This window comes from Pan troglodytes, chromosome 8 (assembly GCF_028858775.2).
Source record: "Pan troglodytes isolate AG18354 chromosome 8, NHGRI_mPanTro3-v2.0_pri, whole genome shotgun sequence".
NCBI lineage: Eukaryota > Metazoa > Chordata > Mammalia > Primates > Hominidae > Pan > Pan troglodytes.
The window spans coordinates 118,811,914-118,827,735 of record NC_072406.2 but is presented as its reverse complement, the minus strand read 5'-3'; the positions used below and the strand labels follow the sequence as shown (position 1 = coordinate 118,827,735).

The following is a 15,822-nucleotide window of genomic DNA, read 5'->3' as shown; positions in this document are numbered from 1 at the left end:
CTAAATTGTAGAGACCTTTGTAGATATACAGACCTCTGGTTATTTCAAACAATGCGAATATATACACATACACACATATTATTTATTTGGTTAGTCCGCATTCAAGCTCGCGTAAGCAGCAAACACTACGGAAAGAGAATTTATGAAGGAAAATTCCTGGGTCAGAGAGTATATACATTTCAAATTTTTGTAGACATTGTCAGATTGCCTTCTGAAATATTTGCAACAATAAATAGTCTATCAGTATCATAATGCCTGTGTTTGCAAGCCCTCAGCAATCTTGGACATTATCAAAGACTTTTCAAATATAACCCATCTGAGAGCAAATTTTAAAAAGGCATATCCTTATTGTTTTAATCTGTATTTATTTAATTAGGAGTGAGGTTGAGAATTTTTATTTGGTTTTCGTCACTACCTTTATTTCTTCTTCAGCGAACTTTAAAAAATCAAATCTTTTGAATAGAAAAGATGAAACCTTTGGCATTGATACACACATTTAAAAATATCAAATTGGTACCCCCACTTTGGCCAAAGTTCCAACACTAGCACAACAGTTGCCATTATTAGACCCCGCATTTCAGAGTCTTCCTTTATCTTTTTTTTAGTCAATTTATTAATAACTTCCAAGGTAGACCTTGGAAGAGGTTAGACGTTTCCATTTCTGGTCAGCTTCAGATTCTAACAGATCCTTACCACTTCCTGACATGCTGAGAAAATGCACATTCTCACCTCTCTTCTATCCCCAAATAAAGCATCAAGGTTTAGCTAGTATATATAGCCAGAATCTAGTACTATGCTTTTTTTTTTTTCTAGCAGTGTTATTCTGACCCCATATTTCGTATTGCAAAAGGCTCTTGATTTCAATGACTAGTGATATCCACTTGGCCTCTCTGATTTAGTAGCCTGAAGACAGCCCTAACAACCACCCAGAAAAGCATGAAATAAGATAACACGGGCCTCCTAGCACAGCATTGAAAAGCCTGATAGTGACAGTACAATAACAGGCTCAGCTGGGCAGCTTTCAAATTGGGTTCTTTGTAGCCATTATATGCCACTTCCTCTGCTTCCCAGGTGCCCACCCACCTGCATGAAGGTCTGTGCCCTTATCTTCCATGCTGAGGCTGAGAGAACAAAGGTGCACAGAAAACTTTTCACTCACAGGCCTTAACTTTAGGACAAAGATCTAGGCTTTGGGTCCTTGGTATCCCTCGGAATACAATAGCAGCACTCCATATAACATGCAGATGTGGTAATCCCCAAGTGAAAAATTTCTAATGTTTCTGGCTCCGGCTTAAAAAAAAAGTAGCATCGTACTTAAAAAAAAAGTAGCATCGGCATTTACTCACATATTTTCTTCCTTTGTCCTCTAAATTCTCAAGTAACAATGATGCTAGGATCATGCATTATATTCCTATTATTTATCTGGTGTGAGCACACTAGATACTTTTCAGCTGCCTTACTTATAACAATCCTTGGAGGTAGACACTATTCTTATTTTCCTCATTTTAATGATGGGAAGTGGGGCTTACAAAGATTAAGTGTTTTTTCCATTGTTTCAGAGTTAGGATTTAAAGCCAGGTCTGTTTCACTCTGGACCTATTATTCATTCATTCAAAAAATATTGTTGGACATCTACGCCACATCAGATGCTCTTCTAGGCATGAATGAGGGATGATTAGGAATTGATGCAAAGGCTCTGCTCTCATAAAGTTTACCTTCTAGTTAGGGGAGATGTTATAAAAAATGCATGAAGTATTTGTATGAGAAGTGGAGCTACAAATGTGTGAGAAAAACAGAGTAGGGAGAATAGAGAGTGGTCAGAGAAAGAGGGCCAGCAAGGAAGAAATCTCGGATAAGGTGGCATTTGGTATTTAAGCCAAGTCTGTGTGGAAATATGGGAGAGACTTGTGTGTCTGCCTGGTGGAAGAGCATTCCAGACAAATGGAAGAGTACATGCAAAGGATATGGATATGAGGATGCTTAGCATGGCTGAGGCATAACAGAAGGCCAGGTGGCTGGAATAGAGAGAGGGGTGGGCAAACGTGTCATCTGTCTTTATTCCATTATCTGAGACAAGGACTGTGCCATACTGTTCTTTGTTGAGCATCTCTTATGTTTCAGGTATGATAGCTGGTATGGAGGGTGATAAAAATAATCAAGAAGTTGTTCATTGAGGCCGGGCGCAGTGGCTCATGCCTGTAATCCCAGCACTTTGGAAGGCTGAGGCAGGTGGATCACAAGATCAAGAGATCAAGACCATCCAGGCCAACATGGTGAAACCCCGTCTCTACTAAAAATACAAAAATTAGCTGGACGTGGTGTTACTTGTCTATAATCCCAGCTACTTGGGAGGCTGAGGCAGGAGAATCGCTTGAACCTGGGAGACGGAGGTTGCAGTGAGCCAAGATGGTGCCACTGCATTCCAGCCTGGCGACAGAGTGAGACTCCATCTAAAAAAAAAAAAAAAGAAACTGTTCATTGAATATATCCACATGTCTTAGAGGCAGTGTCTCTCTGTTCTGAAATTAATCTTACAGCATGTAGACACATCTAAGTAAATGTGCACACCTTCTCCCCTCACTCCCCCTTCCAAAAATAAAAAAAAACACCTGGAGAAGAAACTGGAAACTGTATGCTTTCTCCTTCATGAGCTAAACAGTTTCATTTCTTCCTCCCCACTTTCCACTTTTCATTCTTGCTTGCCTTCTTCTTTTCTTCCTACTTTTTATCCTTCTCTCTCTGTCTCTGTTGCTCTTTAACTCCTTCCCCTACTCCCTACTGTCTTTGTAAACTTAATTTGGACATGAGAGGTGAAGCTGGGTGGGCTTCTGGATTGGGTGGGGACTTGGAGAACTTTTGTGTCTAGCTAAAGGTTTGTAAACGCACTAATCAGTGCTTTGGGTCTAGCTAAAGGTTTGTAAACGCACCAATCAGCACTCTGTAAAAACGCACCCATCAGCGGTCTGTGTCTAGCTAAAGGTTTGTAAATCCACCAATCAGCACTCTGTAAAAACACACCAGTCAGCACTCTGTGTCTAGCCAAAGGTTTGTAAATGCACCTATCAGCACTCTGTAAAAACGGACCAATCAGCACTCTGTAAAATGGACCAATCAGCAGGATGTGGGCAGGGCCAAATAAGGGAATAAAAGCTGGCCACCCCAGCCAGCAGTGGCAACCCACTCGGGTTCCCTTACATGCTGTGGCAGCTTTGTTCTTTTGCTCTTTGCAATAAATCTTGCTGCTGCTCACTCTTTGGGTCTGCATTACCTTTATGAGCTGTAACACTCAGCGTGAAGGTTTGCGGCTTCCCTCCTGAAGTCAGAAAGACCACGAACCCACCAGAAGGAAGAAACTCCAGACACATCTGAACATCTGAAGGAATAAACTCTGGGCACACCATCTTTAAGAACTGTAACACTCACCGTGAGGGTCTGTGGCTTCATTCATGAAGTCAGCAAGACCAAGAACCCACCAGAAGGAACCAATTGCGGACACAGAAAGTTATGTGATGTGCTTCTCAGTTCTCCATGATTGAGTGTGACTTTGTATATGATTTTCTGTCTTTACCCAACTAAACTAGGTTCTAGTGTGGGTTTCCAGTAGGACTTTCTCGCAAAACACACAGCCAGTGTTCCCCAAACACATCTCACATTCTCTCATGCCTCTCTGCTCCTGCCCAGTGCTCCTTCTTTCTGGAATAATGAGTTATCGTTGTCATCATTCCAGGCAGCCTTCTAGGCTTTCCCTCAGCTTTTCCATCATGTCCCCATCCCTGACGAAAGTAATTCACTCTATAACATAGTCTGAATAGTAAAATAGTCTCTAGCCTAAAGAGGACTAAATAGGCCATGGAGGAATAACAAGTCCACAGCTCTGTGTGATACAAAGTGAAATAAATTCAGAGTCACAGGAAAAGTTTCTAGCACAGAGTAAAACATCTGTGCAGAGGTATGAGGATTAAATATCTCACCGGCAAGCCCATAGCACTTCCATTCATCCTAGAATGCGCTCACCATGCTGCACTGTAATTGGACAGTGAACTTTCTGTATTTATATTATTAGATCGGTGCAAAGGTAATTGCGGTTTTTGGCAATTACTGCAGTTACTTTTTGCACCAACCTAATAGTATGCTTTTGTTTTCTCTCTCATGTTCCCAGTTTTTAGTTTCATGCTTGGCTAAATTTTATGATCCCAGAATTTTCCCTGTAGTAGTCATGGCCTCCTGAATGCCTAAAGGCCAACAATAAAATACAGTATTTAGTCAAATACACTGGTCCCAAATCAAGACATTTCACAGAAGAAAGCAATGCTAAATCACACTCATCATGCCAAGCTAGAACATTTGATGTAAGTCTATAATTTTCACAGAAGTATCTCGTCCTCTGTGTAGACTTTCCGGAACCAAGACTAGAATCTCACTTTTGACATTCTCAATTTCTAGCTGGTACATGTGACAGAGGGCACTAGAATCCTGATAGGAATTAAGTGTATATGATGAACAGCAGCGTGTTGACACGTGTGTGCGTGCGTGATGAGTGAGAACATTTAATACAGAAGTTTCAAAATAAGTAATAGAGCAGTAGAACAAAAGGAAAAGTTATATGCGCTTGTATGGGCTTCAAAATCTGTTCTGCTTTTAAACAGATTGCTTAAATTGCTGATTTAAATTGTTTCCAAGTGGAAACAATGGGGAATAGGTGAGTTTTAAAGTGCTTATGCTTGCCTGCATCGTTTCTAGCTTTGTTTATAATTAAACGTCTACAATATTAGGGAAAATTAAAGTATTTGGTGCTAAATAAACACTTGTTGAATGATAGAATGGATGGATAGAGTCCCAGAGATCTGTAATATATTTTTTTGCTGTGTTGGTCAGGCTGGTCTCAAACTCCTGACCTCAAGTGATCCACCCGCCTCGGCCTCCCAAAGTTTGGGGATTACAAGTGTGAATCACCGAGCCCGGCCTGGATTTTAAACAAAATTTCAGAGAGAAAAAAACATGTGATCCACTTAGCACAGTTCCTGACCCCGAGGAAAGGTTGCTCTGGTTATTTTGGAGGTTAGTGCTGCTGCTGCTGTTATCAATGAAGACATTCTGGGGATGGAAAGGTTTGTCTAAGCCCCAGGAAAAACTTCACAGAAGAAGGTCGAGGAAGTATTTGGACTGAGTAACAGGAAAGGAAAAGGCTGTTCAAGCCAGCAGAACTCTGAATGAACATAGGGAGTCAGCCAGGAGTTAAGCATGCTGTTTAGAAATAGCAGAAGCCCTCAAGACACAGACTTGCCAGCAACATCCCAGAGCTTTGTTTTGTTTTGGCAGCAGTGGGAAGGAAACAGGTTTCAGTGGATAATTTATGGTAAAGATTTGTTGGATCTTAAAGTCATAGTCTGATTTTTAACATCCGTTTTGTTTCTAAGCTTCTAATAACTCTCATTATGTAAAGAAATAGTCTAAAACCAAGCTTGGTCAATGACTTTCTCAGAGTCGCACGCCATGCTGGAGATGGAACTAGGACCTAGAAAATCGCTCCAACAGGAAGACGGAACACCTGCCACACCTGCTGATTGGCCCTGTGTGTTGGGTGCAGAGATGACTTCCACATTCTCCTTGTAGCCCTACTTATTTGGCAGTGCTGTCTGCTGCCTATGCAGAAGACCTGTATTTGTATTAATTATTATACAAGGAGAATATTTTTTCATGGTGTTTTTAAAAACGTACTTAAAAAATCTTTAACCCAAACAAAAATTGAATATAAAAAGAAAGAAGTGGCCGGGTGTGGTGGCTCACTCCTGTAATCACAGCACTTTGGGAGGCTGAGGCAGACGAATCACGAGGTCAGGAGTTCGAGACCAGCCTGACCAACATGGTGAAACCCTGTCTCTACTAAAAATACAAAAATTAGCCAGGCGTGGTGGCATGCGCCTGTGGTCCCAGCTACTTGGGAGGCTGGGGCAGGAGAATCGTTTGAACTCGGGAGGTTGCAGTGACCTGAGATCGCTGCCACTGTACTCCAGCCTGGGTGACAGAGTGAGACTCTGTCTTCAAAAAAAAAGAAAAAGAAAGAAGCTGCCTCGGGTAGAAATATCCTTAGCACTTTGCAGGTGGTTAGCTTGAGACACAGTGAGCAGTATTGGTGATTACAGAGAGAGGACTTAAATACCAACTACAGCTATCATTATGTGAGTACAGTGTAACCTGGCGCTAGACTCAACACATTTCAAGACTAAGGTCATCAAATGTCATAACTTCTGGCAAGATGGATATTGTTTGTTCCCATTTTCTAGATCAGCGTTTGGAGACGTGGAGTGATTTACTAAGCTAGCAGGCCTTGAGCCTGCATTTAAACCTCTGAGCTTCTGTTCAAAGCCTACCTTTTTAAAAGCAGCTTCCCTTCTCTAGAATAGCACAGGTTTTGGGTGGATGGGGATTGCATTATTCTAAGCAGCAGCTGTTGCAGAGAGTGAAGATGCTTGAAAAGAATAGCACAGTGTCCTAATTACCTATGGCAAGGAAAACATCTGTGTAGGAAAAGTAATGAAATTAATTCTAATGTCTAGCAGTTGCATGCATTAATTGACATTAATTAATGCCAAATTACAAGATACTTCCTATGGAATCACATCATACACTCACCAGAATTGAATATGGAAAGAGTTCATCATACTTAATACTATTACAGCAAGCCCCAAGGGGGATGAGTGCTTGGTCCCTCATTATGAAGTGCAGCCAATTTCTTTCTGTTTTCCATTAGGAGGAGAAAGGGAACAAACCAGGAACACTTTACCACGGGCAGACTGTTCAAGATGGTTCATTTCCCCTTCAGCTTGCAAATTTCACTTTGAGCCACTCAGAGCAAGAAGTGGTTTGAAGACCTCTTCCGGGGCTTTTCTTGTGTCCCTATTTTACACTTGGTAATTCTCAGACCAAAGATAGGCTTATTGCACAGCTCAACAGCAATATGCGGCACGGGAAGTAGAGAAAGAACAAGCAGAGAGATTAGAGACAGTTGATCTCACAAGTCCGTCTTGACTCCCCTCCCCCTACTTGCCCGGCTGTAGAAGGGCTGGACTAGGGATTTGTTGTAAAGATTGCCAACTCTTTCACATTAGTGGCTCTCCGCTGTTGCTGACATCTCATATATATCTTTTATTCATTTTTCCTATGCAAACATACATTTATAGATATATCTATGACTTGCAAAAAACTCAGGTCCAAAATGCACATATTTTGGTAACCTACTTTTTAAAAACTTTTATTTTGGAATAATTTTAGATACACAGAAAAGTCACCCAAGATAGTACAGAATACATGTACTTTATACCCAGCTTCCTCTAATGTTAACATATTATGTTATTTTTTTCAAAATAATATTTTGAAAACTAGGTATATTTTTCAAAACTAGGAAATTAACATTGGAATAATATTACTAATTGGTAACCTACTTCTATAATATAAAATATATTAAGCATTTCCTCATAAAAGCAAGATTTTAATAGCAAACTCTAAATGTTCCATAGTTTATTAAGTTCTTTTTCTATTGTTGGCCATTATGTTTTCTCCAAAATTTTTTATTATAAATAACACTGATAAATATCTTAGTTGTTGAATCTTTGCATTGATCCTTGATTTTTTCCTTAGATAGAATTCTCAGAAATAAACCCTAGGTCAAAGAGTATCTTTTTTTTTTTTTTTTTTTTTTTTTTGAGGCAGAGTTTCACTGTTGTTGCCAGGCTGGAGTGCAGTGCCGTGATCCCGGCTTACTGCAATCTCCACCTCCTGAGTTCAAGTGATTCTGCTGTCTCAGACTCCCAGCCAAGTAGCTGGGATTACAGGCACGTGCCACCATGCCTGGCTAATTATTGTGTTTTTAGTAGAGATGGGGTTTCACTATGTTGGTCAGGCTGGTCCTGCATTTTTAAGTATCTTGATTCATATTGCCAAATTACCACACAAAAATATTAAGGTGTTCTTATTTTGTATCTTGGGGTATCTGTTTGAACCTTAGATAGAAGCCAAAATATACTTAACAAAAATTGGCCCCACACTCACTGGGATTTTTCATGCAACATAGTATAGTAGAAATAAACCAAAGTTGGAGTCAGTCTAACCACGTTGCAACCACATACTGCCGTTTCTACAAATCACTATTTTTTAGCTTCATTCTCTTTATCTGCAAAGTCAGTTGGTATACTCTGTAGTGTTGTGAAGACTAAACGTGCTATAGCTATGTGAACATGCTTCAGACTGCCTGGCTCACAGATGAACAACAAATGTTAAATTCCAACTTTGTTTTCTCCCTAAATTCCTTAGATCAATAATTTCTATATAGATGAATTAGAAACATGAAAAGGGTATGTTATTATTTTCCATCTTATGTTTGTACAGGGACCTCTGAAGAGGAGATTTAGGTCTTAAGGAAAAGAAAAGAGCCATCAGACACTAATACAAATAAAACAAGAATTGTGTATGCATCAAGTCCTCATTAGGTGTCAGTCTTAAAAATTCTAGTTGGAAATTGTATTTGTAATTTGAAGGTCAAGACCTCCTAATCAAGCTCTCATTGTGTTTAGCCATTGTTTTTGTTCATTGTCTCACATAACAAGAAGCACAGAGGTTGGGGCAGCTTGAGGCTCAGTACCATCAACAGCTCAATGATGTCATTAGAAAATGGGTACTTTCCATCTAGTTGTCATACTCGTTATATAAGCTTGACTGTAAGACTGGCTCCTTTGGGCAACCAGAAACCTAGAGCCATTCACATTGAGACACAGTGTTTACAGAGACAGAAGATCTTCTGCTGTATCTCCTGATATCTCTCAGATTCCCCTTAAAAGCTCTCTCCTCACTTCTCATGTACCAGTACTAGGTTTAAATGCCCTCTTCTAAAACAACCAATGGCAAGTGGAGAAGGAAGGCTTGAGTAGGTTTAGAGTGACAGCATTCCTCCTTGCATATGGGAACTTCTGAGTCACATGGAGAAAAGATGAGCTGACAGATCCGATATTGGATTTTTCAGCAAAAAGGCAGAGAACAATGGGTGTTCAGTAGCTCGCCAAAGAACCTGATTCAGAAATATAACTGGAATATTTAAATTTGGCTTAACTAGTCTTTTTAAGTGTATTCCCAAAATTTCTCATCATTATGAAAGGTGGCAAAACAGAAAACAGAAATATTATCATTCTTAATCATAACAACTAACATTTGTATGAGTTTGAGTTTCAAAACATTTAGCATATATGTTATTTTAATTAATTCTTACAGCTAAAGTACAAGATAGTTGATATTGGCATCCTCCTTTAATAGATGAAGGAGGCAGTGAAATTGGCCCAGTTGTCCCATAGAACATGATGTTTACGCTTTCTTTTGAATAAACACAGAAATTGATCCTCCCAGTCTTCAAACTTGAGAAAGTTACATTTGTTTTATCCGACTTCTTATCCAAGTTCCTTTCTCAGGAAACCAACCATCAGGCCTCCCAGGTATCATCAAGGAACTTAAGTTTAGCAGATCACTGCATCTAGACAATGAGATACCAGACCCCTCACTCATCCTGATTGCCTAACTGACAACTTGCTTTCTGTTGACCAGCTCTTCTTCCTTACACCCCCTAATTCCTATTTTCCCACACATTGTTACATTTCTTCCCTGCTATATAAACTCCTAATTTTAGTTTGTCAGGGAGATAGATTTGAGACTGATCTTCCATTTCCTCAGCTGTGGCATCTGATTCAAGTCTTCTTCCTTAGCAATACTCATTGTCTCAGTGATTCGCTTTCAGTACCATGAACAGAAAAACCAAGACAGAACATTGGTTAGCATTGCAGTAACAGCAAGACTCAGGAAGATGAAAGGATTTCTTATGAACTACACAGCTGATAAATAAACCACACCAGAATTCAAGCCCAGTTCTTATCGTCATAAATCTCCATTGTTTCTATGACCCCCAAGCTACATTTTGGAAAACAGAAGTCACTTAAAAGCTGTAAAACAGTCTGGTGGAGTGTAAAATTATGAGGTAAAGATTTTGTGTGCTAGACGGAGGATCGTTCTGGGAAGGGATAGTCCCAGAAACTGTCTTTAAGGAAAAAGATCCTGTGTTCTGCTCTAACGTGAAATTACAGGAATGCCTGAAAAAGGAGATGAGGAAGGAAGAATAGAGGACTCTAATTTAATTTTGGAGGTGGCTTCACCAGGACTAGACAGGTTAAAGCACTTGAGAGCTATCCCCATCTTCGGAAATGGCAGTGGGGTGAAGGAAGATGGTGTGTAAGGCTCTCCACCATTGTCTACTGAGAGGTTATCAGAAACCCCATCAGTCATTGGTCAGAGGGAGCAAGAGTGCATGCCGCCCCCTAGTGGCACTCTGCAGAATACAGGTAGGTACACATAAGTTCCTTAAGTAAAGGTGGTCCTGGACAATTCCGCCTTCCTAGTTTTCTTAAGAGAAATCTTTAGTGAATCCTTATATCTAGCTTATCTATCTCTACATACTATTCCCCACCTCAATTTCCTGTAAATAATCATCTTCTGATATTTTCATTTGGAAAAATGGAATTCTGCGTAAGTCTCTGATATCTTAAAATCAAACCCACCTACTCATTAAGCATCAAAAACAAGTAAAATAACTCCTTTTTTATACTCAAAAGGATATATTTCAATAAGTGGCATGTTCCAACAAATATTCATTTGTTGCCTACTGTGTGCCAGGAACAGTATTAGGATCTGGTGGACACAACAGTGAATAACAGCAACAACAACAAAAACAAAAAAGGCATTTGTCTTTATGGAGATTACATTCTAATGGGAGCACGGCTCAGTAAGAAAGAAATAACAAGGTAATTTTATATTGTGATAAATTCCATAGAAAGAATTAATAGGATGGTGTGTGATAAAGAATAACTATGGAAGATCCTTAGATGTAACAGTGAGCTAGCTGAAATCTAGAACGTGCTTTGAGAACAGCCTGGGGAGAAGCATTTTAGGCAGAGGGAATGCAAATGAAGAGTCTTTAAAGTGGTAGAAAGTTTGGCCAACTTCCTGAACATAAAGTAGGGTGGATTAGAAGAATCACAGAGAGAGTAGAAGAGATTAGCATGGTGAGAAGTGGGGGAGGTTGGAGGGTTGGCATGGTGGGTGGTGGAGAGTTTGAATTTATTCTCAATACAAAGAGGCAAAAGGAGTTTTAAGTAAGGGAGTAACATAACCTGATTAGATAGAGGCCAGGATAGTGTGCTCAAAAAACAGGAATAGCCTCCCTGATAAAATATATTTCCAGCAATAGAGACCAAACTGACGTAAGAGTTGTCATTACTGATGTTGTATTTATCACCAGGTGAGATCCAGGGTCTCAGCTGATTCAATTGTAAAGTAAAAGCAAAGTCTTAACTCAAGGAACTCCTCCCAATTCGGTTTTGCTTTTTTTTTTTTTTTTTTTTTTCCTGTCACCCAGGTTGGAGTGCAGTGGCGTGATCTTGGCCCACTGCAACCTCCGCCCCCCTGGGTTCAAGCGATTCTGTTGCCTCAGCCTCCTGAGTAGCTGTGATTATACGTGCCTGCCACTGCGCCCAGCTCATTTTTGTATTTTTAGTAGAGACGGGGTTTCACCATCTTGTCCAGGCTGGTTGTGAACTCCAGACCTCGTGATCCACCTGCTTTGGCCTCCCAAAGTGCTGGGATTACAGGCATGAGCCACAGCTCCCGGCTCTGTTTTACTTCTAATGAATTATGAAAGAAAAACCCTTATCTTACTTAACCTAGAATCTTATAACCACATCATTTTTATCATTAGACGATGAATGATTAGATGTATGTGTGTTTTCCTCTTTGTCAAAGATCAAAGTGTGAAGGTGAAACTTACTAATGAGAAAAAATTGACCATGAAATCCCAAGTATTATTGCCAGTTTTTGAAAATATTTTCATTTGGGTTTGGAGGGAAAAAAATAATTAGCAAGAATTTAGTATTCTAGGATATCAAGACTTGGTGGAAGCACCAGGAGATGATGTAGGTGGTATTGAGAGCAGGTGAGTAAAATAATAATGATAATAATTTAAATAATAATAACAATGACAATAACGTATTTAACAAAGACTGTGAGGCTTGTTTAAAGAACTGGAAATGGTGGCTGGGCGCGGTGGCTCACGCCTGTAATCCCAGCACTTTGGGAGGCCAAGGCAGGCAGATCATGAGGTCAGGAGATCGAGACCATCCTGGCTAACACGGTGAAACCCCATCTCTACTAAAAATATAAAAAATTAGCCGGGCATGGTGGTGGATGCTGTAGTCCCAGCTACTCAGGAGGCTGAGGCAGGAGAATGGCGTGAACCTGGGAGGTGGAGCTTGCAGTGAGCCGAGATCGCACCACTGCACTCCAGCCTGGGTGAAAGAGCCAGACTCCGTCTCAAAAAAAAAAAAAAAAAAAAAAAAAAAAAAAAAAAAATTGGAAATGGTAAGGGAAATATCAAACGTCCACCCTGACTCTAAATCTCTGTCTGTATATCCCCCTCAACCCCATGTTTTTTCGTTTTTTTGTTTTTTTCAGATTCACATTATCTAACTTGCCGAATGCAGAACTGTACAGAGGCCAACAGGAATCAGCCTTTTCCAGGCTACATTGACCCAGACTCTTTGATTGTTCAGGATCATTATGTGTTTGTTCAGGTATGAAAAATCCACTTCTGTTGATTGTCTCAGAAACCTTTCTTTTCCTTGTTTCTGTCCCTTTTGCCTGCTTTACACTCCATTAAGAGTCAAAAAGAGAGGATGGGAGGGAGGGAAGGAGGTAGGGAGAGAGGGGAAAATCACTATCTTTTCAATAAAAGGATAATTAGTGAGTGTGGAATCTTCTATACTAACAGAATAGTCATGAATTTCTTTGGGCTGTGTCCAGAGGATCTTATCAACATGGGGTCATGAAGGCATCGCATAGAGTAGTGAGATTGTCTCTAGGATGATGCACAGTACGATCTGTCCCCCACACCTGCATTCCAAAGAAGCTCCCAGTTATCAAAGGGACTGAACAAATATGTCAGTCTCTTTCTATCTGGGAAAGGGTCAGCCAATCAGCCCCCTCCCCAATACCCACCTTAAAAGTGGAGAAGCAGGAATGGGAAGGGAAGCTGTGGGGTGGCTGGAGATAGTGGGAGGCAGAGGCCAGGGGGAGAGTAATCAGCTTTTATTGTCATGCACCAACTGTGATTAGAATAAGGACACTTCAGAGCAGATGTTTTCAGCCAGGTTTTTCACCCCCAAGAGAGTGGAGAACAGTTTAAAAAGCTGACGTTTCCTGAGTTGTTAGTAGAGACAAGAAGCAAATACGCTGCACTGCTTTTCAGCATTCAAGGAAAAATTTAAGCTTGTTTGGACAATGCTTTTAAAAACTCAGTTACCACCTTCCATGTTAAAAATGACAAAGGTAAAATTACTAAATAGCTTATATGTATATATAAAAGTATACATATATATATATGAAGACCCATTCTAGACAGTATTACATTTATTTCGACAAGAAATTGTGATTTGGAATATTTAATTACATGCTTTGAGGATGCAATTTGTTTAAATGCCTACCAGCCTGTGTACTTATAAAATGTTTCACATATGATCACACACATACACACACACACACACACACACACACCATTTCTTTATTCTTCAGGGAAATTAGTAATTAATACTCTGACAATTTCAGCATCACGTTGTCAACGGACATTCGAATAGTTACACGTATTGGTTCTGTCTATAATAATTAATTTCTGTATCAGTGCTGCTCCCAGGAACCTTTTTTGGTTTCTAATAACACTTTGTGATCCACATCTATGACTTACAAATGAGAATCAATTCTGCATTTGGAATTTCACACAGTCTTTACCCATGCCACCATGAACATCCTGTAACCCCTCACTAGACCTAAGAGGTCATCTGGCCACATGACGGTGAAGATGATAACTTTCCAAGTCACATTCCTAATGTGATGAACATGCGCATTTGTTGACATTCTGAGTATGCAGACTCCAGCTGTCATTGAAACTCCAGGCATTTCCAGGGGTTAAGAGTGGCTGTGTAGGAGAGAGAGAGAGACGTGGTGGTGCCCTTGACACTGTGCCTGCAGGTTGCTCATGTGCTGGCTGGAGACCACACCTGCCCTCTCTACCTGCCCTCTGTACCTTCCTGCCCTCTCTCACACCCACCAGGATTCTTTGGGCTGCATGCTTTGGACAAGATTGGAGGGGAACTGGCTGTGGTGGCACCTGCTTGTAGTCTCAGCTCCTGGGGAGGATCACTTGAGCCCAGGAGTTGAAGGGTGCATGAGCTATGATTGTGCCACTGCGCTCTAGCCCTGGGCAATAGAGTGAGATTTAGCTTTAAAAATTTTTTTAAAAAGGCTGGGCACAGTGGGTCATGCCTGTAATCCCAGCATTTTGGGAGGCCGAGGCGGGCGGATCACCTGAGGTCAGGAGTTCGAGACCAGCTTGGGCAACATGGTGAAACCACCCCCCCCACCATCTCTACTAAAAGAATACAAAACATAGCCAGGTGTGGTGGCAAGGGCTTGTAATCCTAGATACTCTGGAGGCTAAGGCAGGAGAATCACTTGAACCTCGGAGGCTGAGGTTGCAGTGAGCCGAGATGGTGCCATTGTACTCCAGCCTGGGTAACAGCAGTGAAACTTCATCTCAAAAAAAAAAAAAAAATTAAATAGAAGAGACCTAGATTGAATTTGGACACCAATCCTAGCCTGGTTTTCTGTCTAATATGCCAGCACTCCTGTCTGTGCCATGTGCCCATAATCATCAGTGTAACACCATCAAATTGGAATTCAGTGCCCAGAGATGTGAGCCTCCATCTCTGCCACTGTTTGAGTTGGGCCATTTCATTCTGATATGGCACAGGGACCTACTTGTAGGGTCACAGGCTTGGGTCTAGAGACCTGGGCTGGTGATGGCAATCAGCCAATGTACCCCATTTGAAAAAAATAACTCAAAATGTTTTCTGGCATCTGAGTCACAGTGCAAATTTAAGAATTGTATTTTTGTCCAGTAGGTTCAGTTTGGGCCGCTGACCAGCTCACATAGTCTTTATAAGTTGTGTTTGAACTGAAGGCCAATTCTTTACACTTGTCCGCAATAGACATTAATGCCATTGGTTGTGTTGGAAGCTTCCTCCTTCCATTCAGGTGACTGTTCTGTGACCTGTGCCTGTTACAGTAGCTCGAGCTTCTTACAATCTTGTTTTTATGATCCAGCTGACATCAGGAGGGCGGCCACATTACTACGTGTCCTACCGAAGGAATGCATTTGCCCAAATGAAGCTTCCGAAATATGCTTTGCCCAAGGTATGGCCTAAATCACTTTCTTCATTTCACTCTTGACTCTCATTCACAGAAGCCAGCCTCCATCCCTTTCCCAAGGACTCTTTCAGCCTCTCATAGTCATGTTTTCTTTACATCTCTCATCTCTGTTTCCCAAGTTTGCTCTGCCTTACTGTCTCTTTGGTCAGTCTTATTACCCTCCTCTTGTTTCCTCCCTCTCTCCCTTCCTTTCTTTCTTTCTCTTTCTCCTTCATCTTACTTTCTTTTTTTCTCTTTCTCTTTTTCTTTCTTTCATCTTACTTTCTCTTTTTCTCTATCTTCTTTCTTTCTTTCTTTCTTTCTTTCTTGTCTCTGAGATTGTTGCTATAGGAACATTCATATGAATTTTAATAATTGATTTGCTTTTCAATAGTAAAGATTTTCAAGCCATATGTATTGGTTTTCTAACAAGACAGAAAATATTTTTTGGATGTGTTATGTCTCAGTGCAACAGCTGCCATCCATTTCTGTCCC

The 15,822-nt window shown here is 40.6% G+C and overlaps 1 protein-coding gene across 6 annotated transcripts in view; it reads left to right on the top strand.

Annotated features, from left to right (window-relative positions):
• The window catches only part of SORCS1 (sortilin related VPS10 domain containing receptor 1), a 590,109-nt gene that overhangs the window by 441,063 nt on the left and 133,224 nt on the right, over positions 1–15,822 (top strand). For all 6 annotated transcript variants that reach the window (XM_024346619.3, XM_009459224.5, XM_003951748.5 and 3 more), the window contains exons 7-8: positions 12,541–12,659; positions 15,244–15,333. In XM_024346619.3, the coding sequence (XP_024202387.3) occupies positions 12,541–12,659; positions 15,244–15,333 (209 nt within the window). The remainder of the gene's footprint in view (positions 1–12,540; positions 12,660–15,243; positions 15,334–15,822) is intronic.